Source organism: Erpetoichthys calabaricus, chromosome 12, assembly GCF_900747795.2.
Source record: "Erpetoichthys calabaricus chromosome 12, fErpCal1.3, whole genome shotgun sequence".
In the NCBI taxonomy this organism is placed as follows: Eukaryota; Metazoa; Chordata; class Cladistia; order Polypteriformes; family Polypteridae; genus Erpetoichthys; species Erpetoichthys calabaricus.
The window spans coordinates 13,985,163-14,004,775 of NC_041405.2; the positions used below are offsets into that span (position 1 = coordinate 13,985,163).

General features: G+C 43.8%; 1 protein-coding gene across 1 annotated transcript in view; it reads right to left on the reverse strand.

Annotated features, from left to right (window-relative positions):
* The window catches only part of cacng2a (calcium channel, voltage-dependent, gamma subunit 2a), a 280,842-nt gene that overhangs the window by 21,250 nt on the left and 239,979 nt on the right, over positions 1 to 19,613 (reverse strand). Inside the window, exon 3 of the mRNA XM_051934466.1 lies at positions 3,581 to 3,721. Within this exon, the coding sequence (XP_051790426.1) occupies positions 3,581 to 3,721 (141 nt within the window). The remainder of the gene's footprint in view (positions 1 to 3,580; positions 3,722 to 19,613) is intronic.

The following is a 19,613-nucleotide window of genomic DNA, read 5'->3' on the forward strand; positions in this document are numbered from 1 at the left end:
CACTGTGAAAACGGATCCCGTCAAACGTCACATGTCTATGCCATTACTAGCTTGATTATGTCAGCGTGCAAACGACTGCACCTTTATCGTGGTGAAAGCTAAACCCATAATTCTTCACATGTCTACATGTTTGATAACTGGCGGAATGATTTTGTCATATTGCAGAGGTCTGCAGCTTTGCTGTATTGAAAGATGATTCTGTCAGACATCTGCCGATTGGGGTTTTAACTAGGTGTACGCTCCTGTCATGTTCTGAAGGTTTGGAAATTTGCCACATTGAAAGCAAATCCTGCATGACTTTGAACGTTTTTCACTTAAATAACAGGGAGCCTGATTCTACAGGTTTAATGCCTGATTAATGCCTGATGCTGTCAGAACTGTGACCTGTAGCTTTACCACTGAAGTCCGATCCTGTAATTTATCATATGCTGTAGGTGTCTGATTTGGTCACACCACAGAGATCTGCAGCTTAGCCACTCTTAAAACAGACCCTGACAATTTTACTACCTTATGGGGGCCACGCAGCCCACTCGTGGTGAAAGTTTTTCCTGTCAGACATATAAAGTCTGCAGCTTTTACTGCTGGGAATCAGGTTCGGGCATCGTGCGGAGTTCTGTGAGTTACTTTTGATAAATCTGCCAGTTTTCATATTCTAACCAAAAGGCTGCTCCTGTTAAGTCACAGGGGCCTGCAGCTTTTCCATCGGGAGAATGTTGATCCTGTCTGATGTACATGATCTGCAGTTTAAGTGCTATCTTTTTATCTCAGCAAAGTCAAACTTTTTTGAAGCTATTTATTTTATACCTAACCTCAGCAGAAATGCATTTAGTCCATTCATCTTCCAAAACTGATTTATCTTGAGCAGTGCTATTAGGAAGCTGGAGCCTATCTGGGAAAAGATAAGGCACAAGGCAGGAACAAACTCTGGACAGGGTGCCAGTCCACCATAGGGTGAACATTCACACACACACTAGGGCTAATTTAGTAAGCCCTAAACCTGAAAATAACTTTCTGCTGCTGTACAATGGCTGACCCTGTGCTGTGATCCCCCAAAGGTCATGCAAAATGACAATTTCCCCTCGGGAATTAGCAAAGTGTATCTAATAAAAAAAAATCTGTCTATCCTTAAGTTAATATCTTTCTAGCTGTATTATCCTGCCTATTATACCAAAATTGCTATCTATCTATCTATCTATCTATCTATCTATCTATCTATCTATCTATCTATCTATCTATGTTATCCTGCCTACTATACTAAAATTCATTTCTATCTATCTATCTATCTATCTATCTATCTATCTATCTATCTATCTATCTATCTATCTATCTATCTATCTATCTATCTATCTATCTATCTATCTATCCTGCCTACTACACTAAAGTCACTATCTATCTATCTATCTATCTATCTATCTATCTATCTATCTATCTATCTATCTATCTATCTATCTATCTATCTATCTATCTATCCTGCCTACTACACTAAAGTCACTATCTATCTATCTATCTATCTATCTATCTATCTATCTATCTATCTATCTATCTATCTATCTATCTATCTATCTATCTATCTATCTATCTATCCTGCCTACTACACTAAAGTCACTATCTATCTATCTATCTATCTATCTATCTATCTATCTATCTATCTATCTATCTATCTATCTATCTATCTATCTATCTATCCTGCCTACTACACTAAAGTCACTATCTATCTATCTATCTATCTATCTATCTATCTATCTATCTATCTATCTATCTATCTATCTATCTATCTATCTATCTATCTATCTATCTATCTATCCTGCCTACTACACTAAAGTCACTATCTATCTATCTATCTATCTATCTATCTATCTATCTATCTATCTATCTATCTATCTATCTATCTATCTATCTATCTATCTATCTATCTATCTATCTATCTATCTAATAAAACACTACTGTATGTGTCCCTCTGAGCAATCTGTTTGGTCAGTTTGGCTTTGATCTGATTGGTCAGTTATGCTTCAGTTACTCAGTCAAGTGTGACTGAGAGAGGAAGGTCTGGGCAAGACAGTTTAAGACACACATGGATACCAAGGACAGCCATAGCAGGAGCACTGAGATTTGATTTCAAGGATGGAAAGTTTTCAGAATACAAATTATGTTTTCACAATTAGTAGTAGTTGGTGGTTGTGGGCGTGTGGGGGGGGGGTATGGGGGTGGGACGGGGGGTAGTGTATCTACCATTGGATTTTGTCAAAAAGTGGACTGGAGGTAAGGAAGGTGCCTTGAAATGACCAAATCTGTGAAGCTTAGGGAAATGTAAGTCCACCCTTGGCTTCAGAAGCTGGCATTGTCCACTTTAGCAGAAATGACTTCTTGTAGGTGTTTTGCACTGTCATTGACTTGGTGACATTTTTGAGCTCTCCTCCATGTCTTGTCTCTTTTTCCACCCATAGCTGCGAGGAGATGCCCAGTGACCCCGCCCCTTCTGGCATGCAAGCGGAGGCGGAGCTTACAAGGCAGAGCTCTGACTCTGAAGCCTAACCATTCTTTTGAGCATATTTACCTCACTCCTGATGGCTGACCGCACTTTCTGCTCAATATAACGCCATCATGCGCCTTCTATTTTATTTATCTTATTATTTCAGTAAATGGGGTGCCCAGATTGGGACACCAACATTTCATTTGGACTCTTGCATCCCTCTTGGTTGATGACGGTTCAAAATATAAGTAATCAACATAGACCTTAGCATTAACGTTTGCAGTTGCACCGTCTGTTGGAATGTATTTTGTAATGCATGTAGTAAATGAAATGCCTTGCATATGTCATTCCAACAGATGGCGCATCACAAACATTTGTAAGTGGCAACAGTAAACAGAGCCTTGTCATAAGTAAGGGGGCTATGTTTTAAACAATACAGCTGATATAGACTCGGGTCATTGAATTGATTGCTTTGTGCCTAAATGACTATTATTTGTTATTTCAAAATATATAATCTGGAATTTAAGGTTTTTGCTCTTGTTTATCTTTTATAAATGGATCCATGACAATTTATTGTTTGTGTCACTAATAACATTCAAATATGCTAAAAGAACAACACTTTTCATGGGGTGTACATATCTTTTCACATGATTATATTCCAGAGGTCTTCTCAGGACTTTCATTAAGCATTATTGGTTTCTGACTCTGCGAGCTCCCATGAAGTCACTCAGCCAAAGTGAAAACCGAAACGTCTCCAGTTTCAGCTTGGAGTTTACTAAAATGGCCTCACCAGTTCTCAGAAATGTTTGAGACGGCCGCCTGTGGGGAGAGCTGTGCTGAAATCTGATCAGCCTGCATCAGGCTTGTCTTGGGTGGCACCAGACTGGAGCCCGATGTTGGCAGCTACACCACAATTCTGACCTTGTCACCTCGGGTGAAAGAAGTCATCGCAGGACACCATTTGGAATGGATCTAAACTGCACCGAAAGATTTTTTTGAAGACCCTTCTCGTGCAGGGTTTTGGGATGTGCTGTCATTTTTATAACGTCGTGTCAGAGGAGAAGAGGAAGCAATAAAATGTTAAAAAAGTGGAAAGGAAATCGAACGTACCTGCAGAAACGAAGAAGATTCCAGCGCTGAGAATAATGTTGTGTCGCGTCTTGTAGAACTCACTGGCAGCGATGCACAGCCCACCCATGAAGAGCAGGATGACGCTGAGGATTGGGAAAATGCTGGAAGCGCGGACAGCACCTGTGGAGGAGGAAAGAAATGAAAAGAGTTAAAGGAGGCATGGCACAGCATGTCAGGGGTCCGGGACAGAATAGCGAGGGGCAGGTTTGCTTTTTTAAAAATAATATAACCCCTTTCGTGAGTGTTGGTGTCTGTGTGGCCCAGAGCACTCGATGGGGGAATAGGCCGATTACTCATTCCTGTGTAGGTAAAGTTAATGTATAGCTCGCCGAAACTCCTATAGCCTGACGTGCACCTCCTACAAAGTCACATCTACGCACGCCTCTCATTGGTCAGTTTAGTAAGTACGTACTTCCTGAAACGCGTTTCCGTTCATCTTCCGCTATTCTGAAGTAAACATGGAGCAGATCGAGGAAAAGACTCGTCGAAAAACGTTAGAAGATATAGACATTTATGTGGTACCTCCTCACAACGCTACAAAGACAACAAGATGGTGGGCCAACTCATGGAGCGATATATCAACCAACATCAGTTTGGGAGTCGACGGGCGTACGAAAAAAAAGTGGAAAATCGCGAGGGACAAATCCGTTCGACCTTTGGAAGAATATGTGTGGCAAGAGGAAGCGGTGATCGTAGAGGGTGACAACTCCCTGTATTTGAATGAATCATTTGCTTTTCTTGCGTTCTAACAACACCGCCGACTGGCGTTCAGGTGTGTGTCTGCAGCGTGGAACGACGTACAAGTTTAAACTCCTTTCGGTGGCACACGTTGCAGACTCGACAAGTCAAGTCAAGTTGGGGAGCATGCACTGGTAAAGCACGGTGCCACACCCACTACATGACGAAACAGCTCGGGATCCTGGTTGGCAACCCTCCAGGCAGACACCATCCGGAAATGACCCTCTATCTATGTGGGCGACCCCTTAGTCTGGTCCAGCCTCTCGGGTCCCCAGCAATGAGGATCTTACGAGCTGGATCACCCTCGGGGTAAACGCACCACATGGCCGTAGTGCCATAACTGATGCTCCCTCATAATGCAGGTAATGTGACTCATTCGGATCTCCAACACAAAGTCAAACCAACGGTACCCAAGGATTTTCCAGAGAGACACAGTACCAAAGGAGTTCAGGTCTGTGGATAGCGTCCATGTCTCACAACCATGTAGAAAGACAGGAAGCACCAGGACTCTAAAGACTTGGACCTTCGTTCTTTTGCTGAGATATCAGGAGCGCCACACACCCCTTTCCAGTGACCTCATGACCCCCCATGCTCTCTCAATCCGTCTGCTGACTTCATAGGAAGAGTCACCAGACACATGAATGTCACTGCTGAGGTCAGTAAACCTCTCGACGAGGTCGACACTCTCTCCGCAGACAGACACACTATTGATGGTCGTGCCCAAGAGGTCATTAACGGGCTGGATCTTTGGTTTTTATCAGGACCCTCAAAAGCCCAGACACTCAGACTCCTCACTCCTCGATCAGAGCCTCCATTGACTCCGCGAAGATCACAGCATCGTCAGCAAAGTCAAGATCTGTGAATCTTTCTTCACCAACAGATGCCCCACAGCCGCTGGACACCACAACCTTGCCCAACACCCTGTCCATGCAAGCATTGAACAGAGTAGGAGCAGAACACACCCCTGACAGAACACCAGAATCAACTGGGAAAAACGCAGAGGTCCTGCCTCCACTCTGCACAGCACTCACAGTACCAGTGTCCAGGCCGGCCATGATATCCAGCAACCTCGAGGGGATCCCGCGAACCCTTAGGGTGTCCCACAGGGCAGCTCGATCAACTGAGTCAGACGCTTTACAAAAATCGACAGACTGCAAAGAAACTCTAGCCGATATTCGTGTTTGCACTCCATGAGAACCCTCAGTGCCAGGACGCGGTCGACGGTAGACTAAATGAGCCATTAGTGTGTCTCACCTGCTGAACAAAACCCAACGAGGGAAAGGGGTTAGGGATACAGACAACGGGAAAAGGACGATTCTACTTGTATTCCTGGGTTTAACTATTTGTTGGATTTGATTTCTTTTTCGGTTTTGATGAATTTTTTTATCCTCTGCACTATTTTATGGATTCTTTTTGTGAGTGCGTTATTGCACTGCAGAATGGGCGCCGTTGTTGTTGGTGTTGTCGTATGCACTCTGCACGTTTGGCACCTTAATCTTGTGGTGTCCCCACTCGCCCAAGTCCATCCTCGATTCCGAAACTACAAGATGCTCCAAAAAAATGGAAGGTTTCCACGGTGTGCGGACACAGGATAGCGTCACTTGTGATCTGGAGACCACTGAGGGAGCATCCAAAGAGCCACTGGGACGCCATCTAGGCCGATTATGAAGTAACGGCCTTCAGTGTATAAAGTAGGTCAGAGAGCGAGCAGCTGCAACACCTACAGCGTTAGCCCAGGGAGACCGCAGGGCATTTTCAGTCATTAAAAAAATATATAAATACATACATACTGTATATGGCCGGCCAGTTAAGCCTCAGGGGACTCGAGCCCCCAAGCAAGCTTAAGGCTAAGGTTAAGGTGGGGAGTCTGGTGCTGTCTGACCGAGATCGGACACTTCATTTCCCATCACTTTGTCCTTTCATCCTGAAGCGCAGTCCCGCTCCCATACTTCTAATTTAATATAGTGCCTTCAGAAGTTGAGACCCCTTTGCTTTCTTCACATTTGGTTATGTTGGAGCCTTGTGCTGAAATTCATTTTTTTTTTACCTAAACAAGTGACACTCAGTACCCCAGAATGACAACGCAAAAACAGGACTTTATTTTCATTTCTAACATACATCACTGGTGCTACTACCTGGGGTCCCCAGGTGTTTCACATCTTTCAGCATCAGACACCCTCATCCACGTGACTCAGTCTGTGTCCGAGCAGCATGTGACCACAAATCGTCCCACTGATTTCTGAAGGCCCCCCAAAAATGGAGGCTTTCTTTGCTCCCCCTGTTGTTTGCCCGAAGGCTCTTCCTCTGTTTGCACCCATAATGCCAAGGAGGCTGAAGGCTTTGCAGAAGCCTCTGCTGCCCACTTCTATGGACTGTCACGCACGTGCGCATGGGAGACAATTTACAGGCTCAAATAGTGCAGTTTTTAAGGCGAGCCAGGGGTTGGCACTGTCATCTGATCATCTTTCTCCTTCTGTCCCTCTGCAGTCCAGCTGAACACTGTGCCCCCTCAGTGACATCACTTCCGGTCCACCCACTGATGACGTCACTTCCCAGCACAATATGATGATGATTTCATTTCCAAGTACCCATAATCCATCTACCTGCCACATCAGTTCCCTGACTTCACCTTTTCCTGTCTTCCACCATATTGATAACCCTGTGTCATCATGTTACTGAGTTCTGTCGTGAACTCATGTTTGTGAAGACGTTTTTACATTCTGACTGATTCTTTTTCAAGTATTATGGGGTGGTCATCCCCAAACCTGTCTATTGTATATTTTATTAAAGGGCACATGTTGCGCATGCCGCCCCTGTCTATCCCACTCCTTCACCAAGTCTGTAAACTTGGCTTTCCTTCTCTCACTGGCTTCCTCCATCCATTCCTGCCAAGGACCCGTGAACTCCAGTGTGACCACCTGCCTGGGTTTCGGGACCATAATTTGGCAGATGGCCAGGGAGGACCCAGAGTGGTCTCTATGACCTTCTCCGGGAAGTGAAGCTGTTTTTCCAGGTCCACCTTCATCTGCCAGATAGCCTTACTGTTGATATTTATTCAGGCTTGAGTTTCTCTACTGCTTTGATGAAGGTGATTGCATGTTGCAAGTACTTGGCACTTAATCTGGGCTATTGCACTACAGATGGCCTCACCAAGTACATTCAGCACCTGATTGTTGCACCAGCAATAGCATCCTTCACCCTAGAGCTTTAGGGCAACAGCTGAGGATATGCTTAAGAGTTCCTCTCCAAAGGCACTAGGGGCACGCCGGTGAGTCAACCTTAACCCTCATAAATGAGGTTGGGTGAGCTTTATGGAATATAAGACACAAACTGAATGAGAATCTTAATGTGGTAAGATTCTGTCTGCCACAACTCAGACCAGGAGACTTTCCGGTTTGTTGCCTGTTCCCTTCATGTCCATGCACTGTGGTGCCATATACCCGTCATCTGATTCATTGATTGTTCAACTCTAACTCTCACCCTCTTTTAAACCAGTTGTCACTTATATTTGCTCTGGGATTTCTCATAGAAGGGTATTGGAATGCCGCCTAACCATGCTTGGCCTGCTGACCCCACTAGCACCCTGTGACGTAGCCATGGCTCTACCTGATCCTGTGCCCTACATATCCTCCCAATCCTCACTTCAATGCTGGCCTGGGAGACTTTTGGGTCGTAGGACTCTCTGTGTGGCAGCATCAGGACTGATCCTTCTCGCAAAGTCCTCAGTAGTGGGCAGTGGGAATTCACACACAAGCAAAGGCCACAGAATTCTGGGTAAAATGCAATACTGGTAAATCCAGGCTTTACATTTGTCTGGTAGCCCATTGTTTTTGGTCTTCGTGGATGCAGTGTTCTTCTGAGTGCAAATTTATTCAAATTAAGAAATGCAAATCTCACATTGGGGCAAGTATTCGGGTCCTTTGTTATGACACTTGAAATTAGGGGTTGCATCCAATTCTATTGATCACCATTGGAGTCCACCTGTGGATATGATTAGAAAAGGCACACACCTGTCTGTAGAATGTCGCACAGTTGAGCAAAAGTCAAGTCAATGAGGTTGAAGAAATTGCCAGCTGAGCTTAGAGACAGGATTGTGTCGAGGTACAGATTTTCGTAAGGCTACAAAAAATGTCTGCAGTATCAAAGTTTCCCAAGAGCACAGTGGCCTCCATAATTCTTAAATGGAAAGAATCTGGAAGAGCCACTTCACTTACTAGACCTGGCCACTTGACCAAACTGAGCACTTGAAGGGAAGTAGGTCCTTGGTAAGAAAAGTGATCATGACCCCTGTGGTCAATCTGGTTGAGCTCCAGGAAACCTGGGTGAAGACGGGAGAAACTTCCAGAAGGACAGCCATCACTGCGACACTCTACTAATCATAATAACAAATGAAAGTCCACTTGGAGTTTGCAAAAAGGCATCTAAAGGACTCTCAGACAGTTGGAAACAAGATTCTCTGGTTTGATAAAACCAAGATTGAACTCTTCAGCCTCAATTCTAAGTATCACGTCTGGAGGAAAGCATGCACTGCTCATAACCTGGACAATACCACAGCAAGGTTGAATCATGGTGGTGGTGGTGGCAAAATGCTGTGGGGCTGTTTTTCAGCAGCAGGGACTGAAAGAATAGACAGCTAGAAATCTAAACAGAGTTAATGAAAGCCTGCTCCAGAGAACTCTGGACTTCTGACTGGGCTGAAGGTTTACCATCCAACAGGACAACCAAAGACAACACAGGAGAGACTTTGGGTCAATGCTAGGAATGGTCTTGAGTGGCCTGGCCAGAGCCTAGACTTGAACCCAAAGTGATCATCCCTGGAGAGACCTGAAAATAACTGTCTACCAAAGGTCTCCATCCAGCCTGACAGAGCTTGAGAGAGGGTCTGCAGAGAAGAATGGCAGAAAATCTTCATAAACAAGCAGGTGAAACTTGACCTATCAAACCCAGGAACACTTCAAGTTGGAATCGCTGCCAGAGGAGATTCAATGAAGTGCTGAGAAAGGGTATAAAAACCTGTGTCAAGTTTTTATGTTTAATACATTAGCAAAAAATTTGTAAAATCGTGTTTTGACTTGGTCGTTCTGGGGTATCTAGTGATGCTTGAAGTGGGGAAAAAAGCGAATTAAAATAATTTTAGCACAAGAATCACCATAGTAAAATGTGTGAACAGTGAAAGGGTCTGAATGCTTTCTGAAGGCACTGTGTTTTATTCATGGTGTGCCTTTCCATATTGCTCATTGAGATCAGGATATGATCTGGTGGTTCACGTATACAGTTTTAAAAGTTGGAACACAAACAAATGAATGTTTATCCAGCATTCCGAGTGAGTTCAAGTCATCCACATATGTCGTATAGTGCAGGATGTAGTTGAACAGTGTGCCACCTCTGTTGATGACGATGCTCCTCATGTCTCTCTCGGACATCAGGTTGAACGGGACAAAGTCTCCCTCCAGTAGTCCATGATTCACCTGGAACTCTCTTGACATGTCATTCTGCACCTTCACCATACATGTTGAATTGGCCAGCCTAATATGGACAAGGCTTGCCAGTTTCCAGGGCACCTCTAGTTGATCCATCATCTCATAAAGGTTTCATCATGCTCCACCTATATAAGATGGTGGTGCACAGCTCCTAATCTCCTTACTCTAAATCTTAAATTTATAAGAAATCTTTGATAGCAGGATTTTAAGACTAATAAAGTAAGGGTTTAGGTACCTTCAAAACTCAACTTGTTGTTATACTGGGGAAACTGGATGGGTAGGATTGGCATGCTTTGTTGGGTGGAGTGACCAGTTCTCTTCCAAAAAGTTGTAATATTCTAGAAAGTCTGGCTTAGGACCTTTTTGATATATTTGTTTCAGCCTCGATTTTAATTTAGTGTTCTTGCTTTACACAATTGTTCTGACTTCCTTTTTGTGGAACGTTTAACCCTTGCTTGACCACTGAGTATATTTAATCTGCGGTTTCTTTCATCTTGTGTTCTTCAACTCCCTTTCTCTTAAATCCAGGTCTACATCTCACCACACACTTTATAACGGTGTAATTACTCTCTTAACTAAATCTGCTGTTATCAATAAAAGTTTCCTTTGCGAGAGCAGGGATTTTGATGGTTTTCTTCCCCCTTTGGGCTTTGAATCATAAAGATGGTATATAACTTGATGGTGGAAATCCTTCAGTGGTCCGCTGACTGTTAGTATCCTCTCTTTAATGGGCAAGCTTATGACAATAAACTCCCCTCTTTACAATTCCCTGCTTTTTAAGGTACGTTGGGGTCATTTAACGCCCAAAATCCACATATTGGTACTGACTGGACAGGGTATCTGGAGGCCATTTTTGTTTCTCTTCATAGTGGGTTTATCTTTTTCTTCATTTATATTCCGCATTAAGCAATTTCCATCCATTTCTGAGCCTGCTGTGGTGTTTATGTCACTTCAACGAGTTAATGACATTCATCTGTCATGTCCTCGGCTTCTTTTCTTTTTCACATTTGCTCTTTGGCTAGGTGAACACGTGTCCCTGGAGAGACATTGGAGCATCTGTCTCTTCTTGGACGGTGTTCACAAACATGAGATAGCATTCTGGGGACAGAAGAAGCAAGCGGTGGTGAGAGGGGGTGGAGGGGGATGAGGTGAGGGGGGGGGGGGGGTGGAGTCAGTAGGGATTTACAAATGTTCTCAACGTTTCGTCAATATTCAGATCTTCAGGAACAACGCTCTTCCTAATCGAAAAATCTGTTTTGTTTGCACAGATGGACTGTTCACCCCTGAATATGTGAGCCAATTAAATGCAAGCAGGCAACGGACCTCAGCCAATGGTGAAGGAGAAATTTGTTTCCTTGAGGCCCAAACCAAGAAACAGAGAGAGAGAGAGAGAGAGATAGTAAAAGGCTTGAGCTGACTCATGGCAGGCTGACTTCATCAGAAAAATAAGAGGAGTCTACTTTTGACAGTCTTACTGCCTCTAAGCTAGGAGGCAGAAAGGAAAGAGATGAAACGAGGAGATCCGACAGGGAGGCTTCGGCTGGTGATGATCTTTCCTCCAGTTGCCTGTAGTTTGTACTCGAGTGTATGGGTTAGGGTTAGAGTTAGGGTAATCACACATGTTACAATTTGGCACAATCACCACTTTCACTGTACCTGCAGGACCGGACAATGAGCATCTAGATACAGCAGACGTGTGCATGAGGTATGAATATTGTAAGTCACAGGCCTGATCGAACAATAGGAAACGCTGTGCACTGTGGGAAACGTTTCTGCTGGGAATGTATGACAATAAATATACACATACATACAGCATCCTCTATAATGTTTGGGACAAAGATCCATTTTTTCTTTGATTTTACCCCTCTGCACCAAGATTTAAAAATTACAAATCAAGCAAATCAGACATTGTGATTAAAGTGCACACTGCAGACGCTCATTTAAGGGAATTTGCATACAATTTGGTCACACTACACTTTTTCTACATTGCCTCCCCCATTTCAGGGCACCATAATGTTTGTCACACAGCAATCGCAGGTCTATTGAAGCCATCATATTTAGGACTTTGTCGCATATCTCTTGAATGAATGACTGCCTGAAGTGTGTGATTCATAGACTCCAGCAAGTGCTGAGGGTCTTTGCTCTGTCAGGCCTCTAATGCTGCCACCTTCAGCTCCTGTTTGTTTTTGGGGGGCTTGTCCCCTTCAGTTTTCTCTTCAGCATATGGAAGGCCTGCTCAATTGGACTGGCTTGGCCATTCAAGAATTTTCTATTTTTTTTTAGCTTTGATAGACTCCTGTCTTGTCTTAGCGGTGTGTTTAGATCATTATGTTGTTGTGGGGTGAAGCTCCGTCCAATGAGTTTGGAGGCATTTACTGGAACTTAAGCAGATCAGATGTTTCTACACACCTCAGAATTCATTGTGCCACTACCGTCAGCAGTTCCATCATCAATGACGAGAATATAAATATAAAATCAATGTCTGTCTGTCTGTATGTCTGTCTGCTTTTCACAAGAGAACTGCTTAACGGATTTGTTTCTAGAATTTGCTTAAACATTCTGGTTGATTTTGCAACCTCTCTCATCGCGCTAAGAATCATAGTTTGCTTGCGGTACCGATTCTGAGAGATAGGCAGCAGGCGGGGCGGAGCCCTCCTCACTCACGCGCCAGCCTCGGGGCATAACTTACCCCCACTTAGCTAGCGAATGAGAGAACTACTTAACGGATTTAGATCGGGTTTTTTTCTAGAATTTGCTTGAACATTCCGGTTGATTTTGCGACTTCTCTCATCACGCTAAGAATCATAGTTTGGTTGCAGGATGGATATATTTGCACTAATCCGAGACAAGAAGCTGTGGGCCAAGGGGAAGGAGAAGCGTGACATCATGAGTAGGGAGCCGGGCAGGGCCTTCCTCACTCACGCGCCAGGGTCTGTTCGAATCAGTCTACATCTGCGTTTTAGAGTGTACCTTGCCTCCGCTTAGCTAGTGCTACCTTTATTTTAATTGATTTTTAAAGTTTGTCCTGTTTCCCTACTACGTGGGTGGAGCCGCGCGGGATGGCTAGTCTATATATCTTACATATAAATGTCTACGTGTGGAAGTGTGTGTGTCTGTCCAGACCGGAAATGAGAGTCGTGGGAAAGGCTCCACCTCTGACGAAACAGAAAACTCGCTTAGCTGCTAATAACACAAACCAGGCAAACACATCAGCAAAACGAAACCTCAGAAGAAAGACAAAGTCGCTTAACTGCTAACATCTGCAAAACGGGTATCCCTTTTACTTTTCCTCCAGCTGCGAATGGAACAAGCGAGGCGAGCGCGTCTGCAAAATGAATCCTCCTAGGAGAGAGACGCCCAGAGGAGGTCCTTTCAATTACCTGACATCTTTACATTTAGATTTTATTTTGACATTTTCAATAGCTTCTAAGACCCTGGGCTTTTTACAGCACGGGACTACACAGCTAGTATAAATAAATAAATAAATGAATAAATAAATATATTGTGACAGATGTCCAGGGACCTTGCCCCACCGGGATGCCGGAACTACACGAGTAGGCTACCGGAAGAAGGGCAGTATTTTCCCTGGGCCACAAGGGGGCAGCACCCCTGGGTTGTACAGGGGGCCACAAAGGTGGGGGATCCAACCCTATGCTACACCGTGGGCCACCGCCAGGGGGCGCCTGGATAGCCCCTGATCTGGGGTATGCAGCACTTCCGACACACTTGGGTGTGCTGCCAGATGTTAATCAGGGGCCACCTGCGACACATCCGGGGACTGAATAAAAGGGACTGCCTCACTCCATTTGGGGAGCCGGAGTTGGGTGGTAGTGGGACGGAACTTGCCAGTGAGGAGTTGGAGGCGGCTGAAGAAGCAGAGAGGAGTCCTAAGAGACTGTGTTTTGGTGATTGTGCACTATATGTTGTCTTTGGGGGTGCGGGTTGTAAATAAACGTGTGTGATTGAAGACGTTCTGTGTCAGCCTGTTGGTGTCCACAATATATATATATATATTGTGGAGGATTGCCGGCTTCTTACTCCGGCCCTCACCCCCAGGCTGCCAGGAGGAGCTCTCCGGACAGCATGGACGTGCCCCGAGGTCCAGCAGGGCCTCATGGACTATGTAGTTTCTACACACAGCCCTGCTGGATACCTTGGGGGCCACCAGGCGTCGCTGTAGGGGGGCTCGTATGTGCCCTATAACCTGGGAGTACGTCATGGTCACGTGACGGGAAGAAACGACGTGCTCCCAGGGTGAAGAAAAGGACTGTTTACCCTGACCGGGAAGGAATGAGGAACTGTGGACTGTTGGGCAGGAACCACTTCCGGGTCAGGGGGTATAAAGGACTCATGGGTAAGCCCAGACATTGAGCTGAGCTGGGAGGTAGGAGGGCAAAGTGTCTGGGCGAGGAGGATTGGTTTGTGAGAGAGTTTATTTGTTATATGAATAGTGTGGAGTGGAGGGTGCTTTGTGCACTGTGCAAGAAAATAAAGAAGTCTTGGACTTTTATCCAGTGTCTGGAGTGGTACCTGAGGGTCCGAGAGGTGGACAAAGCCTCTACTGCTACAATATATATATGTATGTGCCAGGGCAGCACGGTGGCACAGTGGTAGCGCTGCTGCCTCGCAGTTAGGAGACCCAGGTTCGCTTCCTGGGTCCTCCCTGCATGGAGTTTGCATATTCTCCCCATGTCTGTGTGGGTTTCCTCCCACAGTCCAAAGACATGCAGGTTAGGTGCATTGGTGATCCTAAAATTGTCCCTAGTGTGTGCTTGGTGTGTGTGTGCCCTGTGGTGGGCTGGCACCCTGCCCGTGGTTTGTTCCTGCCTTGCACCTTTTGCTGGCTGGGATTGGTTCCAGCAGACCCCCATGACCCTGTAGTTAGGATATAGTGGGTTGGAAGATGACTGACTGACTGTATGTGCCATTTATATTCTTGTGGTGTCTGTAAGTAGGCATATTTATTTGTCTCTTTTCCTTCCCTGCTTTGACGTTTTTTCTGCACAGTTCATTATAAAGGGGGTGATTCACGGGTATGGTCCTACAAATCAGTATTTGTGATTTTTGATTGGGGAATATGTCTATACTGTATATACTCACATATAAGTCAGGTCTTGAAACCCGAAAAATCGATCATAAAATCACACCCTGACTTATATGCCCGGTCAAAAATGCGACACTTAATTTTTTTGTTTCCTCTAATCTCGCACCAGTTTCTCAGACACATCGAATTTTGTTGCTGCGGCGCAGTTACCAATTTCGTTCAGCACTTCAATTACTCTTAATGTAAAACCAGCTTCATATTTTCTTCAAATTGAATGCAAAGGGATGCTCTTACGATAAAGGTGTACGAGGATGTGAGATACAAAAAACACAAAACAATGCAAATGTCGCTTCGGAATAGTTCGGTATTACTGTGTGGTCACGTAGGCACAATACGTAGAAACAAAAAGGCCGTGTGCTCCGTGGTGATTCTCTCAGGTGGGCGCTAGCATATCGTAATCTCTTGGACCAATAGCGTGAGGTTTCTGCATTCGACTTGTACGGCCGACATTATAAAATACCGGAAATTATACGGTAAAATCATTCTACTTAAACACGATTATATACCGTAGTTATGTTTGGGGTTTTTCATCATGTATTCTCTGTTTGTTTAGTTGCTTTACTTTAGTCTGGTGGTCATTTTTTCTGTTTATAAAGGACACCTCCATCACAGGGGATCAAAGTAGAGCTAAGGTTCTGTCCGTTTCCGAACCTGTTAGAATTAATCTCTTACCAAGGGTAGGGGGTTCTCATGCAAGTCGGGCTCCTCGGAACTCGATACACGTGTAACACCAAAGGGCTTACAGAATTGGCCTGTTTCGACCGTGTAGTGCTACACTCCTTATTACGACGACGCTGGATTTTGTTCCGTGATGATAACTGGTACTTCGCAATCACATTTCTAGCTGGCATAACTGCAGGCCTCTGAGGTCTGTCAGGCTGAGAACTTCACGCAAGGACATTTGTAGATCCCACTGTGCTTAGAGGATCAAATGATATCTAAGCAACGACGAGAACCCGTGTGGTTGTTTTCTCAGCTAGAGATGTGAGATGGAGACGTGACCATCATAAAGATCAAATTAGGTTGAAGATAAAAGACGCTAAACTTCAGACTTTCAAATCTGATTAAGCAAATCTTTCCCTCCAGGTAGCCAGAAAGGGAAAGTTGCAGCAAAGACGAGGAAAAGAATCCAAGTCCCCGTTCTAATGGCGCATACAGAAACAGAGAATTTCAAAGCAGAGAGTCGTGAAAACGATGCGGCTTCATTGTTTTCTTTTTCGGCGGCTTTAATCAAGAAGCAGGCCATTTTTTTTATCTGCCAAATGCGGCAGCTGCTTGGGGGCTGTGTTCAGCATTCAGGCAACCCAGGAAGCCTGGCTTCTTCCCTTAGGAGGAGAAATCTGTTCTTTAATTCTCTTCGTGCCCTTTAGCATTGGCCTCATATGCGCCGCAGTAACACAGATACAGAATCAAAGGAGGACCTTTTCGCTTATTGGATTCTGTTAGTGAGGCTCGAAGCGAGTCAGCTATGGTGGCGCTGGCAATCAGATGTGCCTTCTAACTGTTTCTGACTGACTTTTCTTGAAAGGTTTGGATTAGCAGATAACTGACTGGATCACACGGAGAGAAGAAGTCGGCCTCACTGGGCCCTCATGTCAAGGAAACGTGCTTGTGTGAGGAAAAGGGAGGAAGCGCAAAGAAAGTCTTCTTTTAAAAGAGCCAAGCTGTCCGCGCTCTGGTGCTCGACAGGACTGCCGGCTAACCTTCAGAAATTCAACGGAGGCTTCACTGAACAATCTGGACACCAATTGAACGTTCAAAAAAATGTACATGAGATGGTCAAAATTAACATCAACCACTGTTGGCATCCCACGTTACACTCCATGACGTTCAGCCACGGCCTTCACTTACGTAATGTTAGCATGTCGTGGCACGTGACAGCGCCTCTGTCATAGCACTCGGTGGCTATCCAAGACAAAATCGAACCCACGTGCCATTGAGTCGGACCCCCGTGTGGGCGAGAGCTGACAACCCGTGCACACTCAGTGCTCAGACAGAGAAAACCAACGAGTCAACGAGTCGAGCCTCAAGAAATGAAGGAAAACGGTTGTTCTGGATAAATGTCTATTCAACATCGCGTCAGTATTCTGATGTGCTCCATCTTACTGTGATTTGGGGGGTTCTTTAGATTTTATTTGGATCCTGAAAATGGGTATTCTGCCCTGATTATTTTGTAAAAAAACCAAAGATTAGCTGAAACCTGTGTATTGAATTATGTTAAGCATAAAGTTCTAGCATTTCTGTTGTGCTTCTGGTTTCAGGTCTAGGTGAACCTGACACCAAATGGACACCAAATACCATTATGCTTTCAGAGATTCATTCTTTTGGATAATGTGTTTCAGGACCATTCCCCTTCATATACCACATCAGTCGAGGCAAGACGCCTCTTGACGATAACTCAAGACCTAGTTGGCCTTCAGTATTTGAGAACTTCGGAATATGTTCTCCTAATGGAGTGAATTGTAACGGATAATCAAAAAGTTACCGCGTCTGAGGCAGCAGACACTGCTTTTGTTAGTCATGGGGTGGATGAATCCATCCTTCATGAAAATTACCCATCCATCCATCCATCCATCCATCCATCCATCCATCCATCCATCCATCCATCCATCCATCCATCCATCCATCCATTCTTTTCCAAACCACCTCACCCTGAGTAGGGTTGTGAGAAAGCTGGGTGCTATCCCAGCAAGCATCGGGACAATGATGCATGAGCAAAATCTGTGAATGTTGAGCACTCAGAATGTTTACTCTTGAAATGGTCCATTGCTCCAGGGACTAACTAATAAGTTCTGACTGAGCGAAGTTGAGTTTCACGCCAGGGGATGACGCTTGGGATACCTCAATATCACCCCGCGTTCAAAAACACAGTCGAAACAATGTAAACCGGGTTGCCAGCTGTTGGGTCATGCCGTGACTCGACGTCATATTCAGTGGGAAAGAGAGCATAGGGTTTGTGGAGTGTCTCGTAATGGATTACCACAGGCAGAGTAAGCATTTGATATTCCACCGCTATGACCGTCAGTGACCCCCAATCTGACGGTCATGAGGGACTGAATCTCAAAGACATTAAGAAGTGGCTCTTAGAGGTCTAGGACCACCAGTAAAGAATGAAATATCAAAAATAGGGTTGTATTTGTGATCGGCAACCTCAAAATAACATAAAACAACACTCCACATGCCTCTCCCCATCTTCTTTGAGCTTTTTTGAAAAGGGGTAACTTTGACACATCGCATCCCATTAGGGGATAAACCCCTGGGGTCGGTTCATGTCCTTCTGCGGACACCTATCGGTTTATTCTTTCCTGTACAAAATATGGTCCAAAAATGGACTACAAGTCGTGTAACACGACATCAGCTTCATCTACTCCACAAGCTGAAAGGCTGTCATTGAGGGATGAGTCAGCTACAGAAGATTAGGGGGCACAAGCAGTAAAAGCTTACTGACTGTTATAACAAGTGTAATAGCATTGTTCAGAATGAAATTGAATCATAAATGTAAATAGAGATAGATGAAAATGCCCTTTTGAAAAAAGTGAAAGAGAGATATGAAAGGCACTACATAAAGAGAGCGAGAGATATGCGAGCCACTATAAAACAGATACAAAGATAGAAAAGACATTAAATAATAGATAGTTATGAAAGGCACTATACAACAGATAAATAGAAATTAAAGACTAATTGATAGAAAGGCACTATATAAAGAGATATTTGTGCAAGTCGCTCTGTAACAGACAAATACACAGAAATGATTTTATATATCAAATAGAGAGATGTGAAAGGCACTATATAACCGATAGAAAAGACACTCTGTAACAGATCGATAGGAGGGCATTATATAAAGAGAGACATAGATATGAAAGTCACTATATAGCAGATAGACTAATGAAAGGCTATAAAACAGATATAAAGACGCTCTGATAAAAAGGCACAATATAAGGCAATATTTATGTGAATTTATTTATTGCACTATTTATTTGTGATATTTGTGAATTTCCCCTTGGGATTAATAAAGTATCTATCTATCTATCTATCTATCTATCTATCTATCTATCTATCTATCTATCTATCTATCTATCTATCTATCTATCTATCTATCTATCTATCTATCTATCTAGATGTGAAAGTCACTATGTAATAGATACATACATAGAAAAGACTTAAGATAACATTTAGAGATATGAAAGGCACTATATAACAGATAGAAAAGACACTATAACAGATAGACAGAAAGGCACTATATAAAGAGACAGAGATATGAAAGGCACTATATAACAGATACATACATAGAAAAGACTATATATAATAGACAGAGAGATATGAAAGGCAGTAGATAAAAATAGACTCTCTAACTGATAGAAAGGCACTATATAAAGAGATAGATGTGAAAGTCACTATGCATCAGATAGACATACATAGAAAAGACACTTTATAACAGACAGATAAGCTAGATGGAAAGGCCCTAATAACATAGAGAGATGGATATGAAAGGCACTATATAACAGATAAATAGATGGAAAGACTCTCATAAAAGAGAGGGATAGATAGATAGATAGATAGATAGATAGATAGATAGATAGATAGATAGATAGATAGATAGATAGATAGATAGATAGATTATTGTAGTATAGTAGGCAGGATAACAGATAGAAAAATAGATAGATATTTTAGTATAGTAAGCAGGATAGAT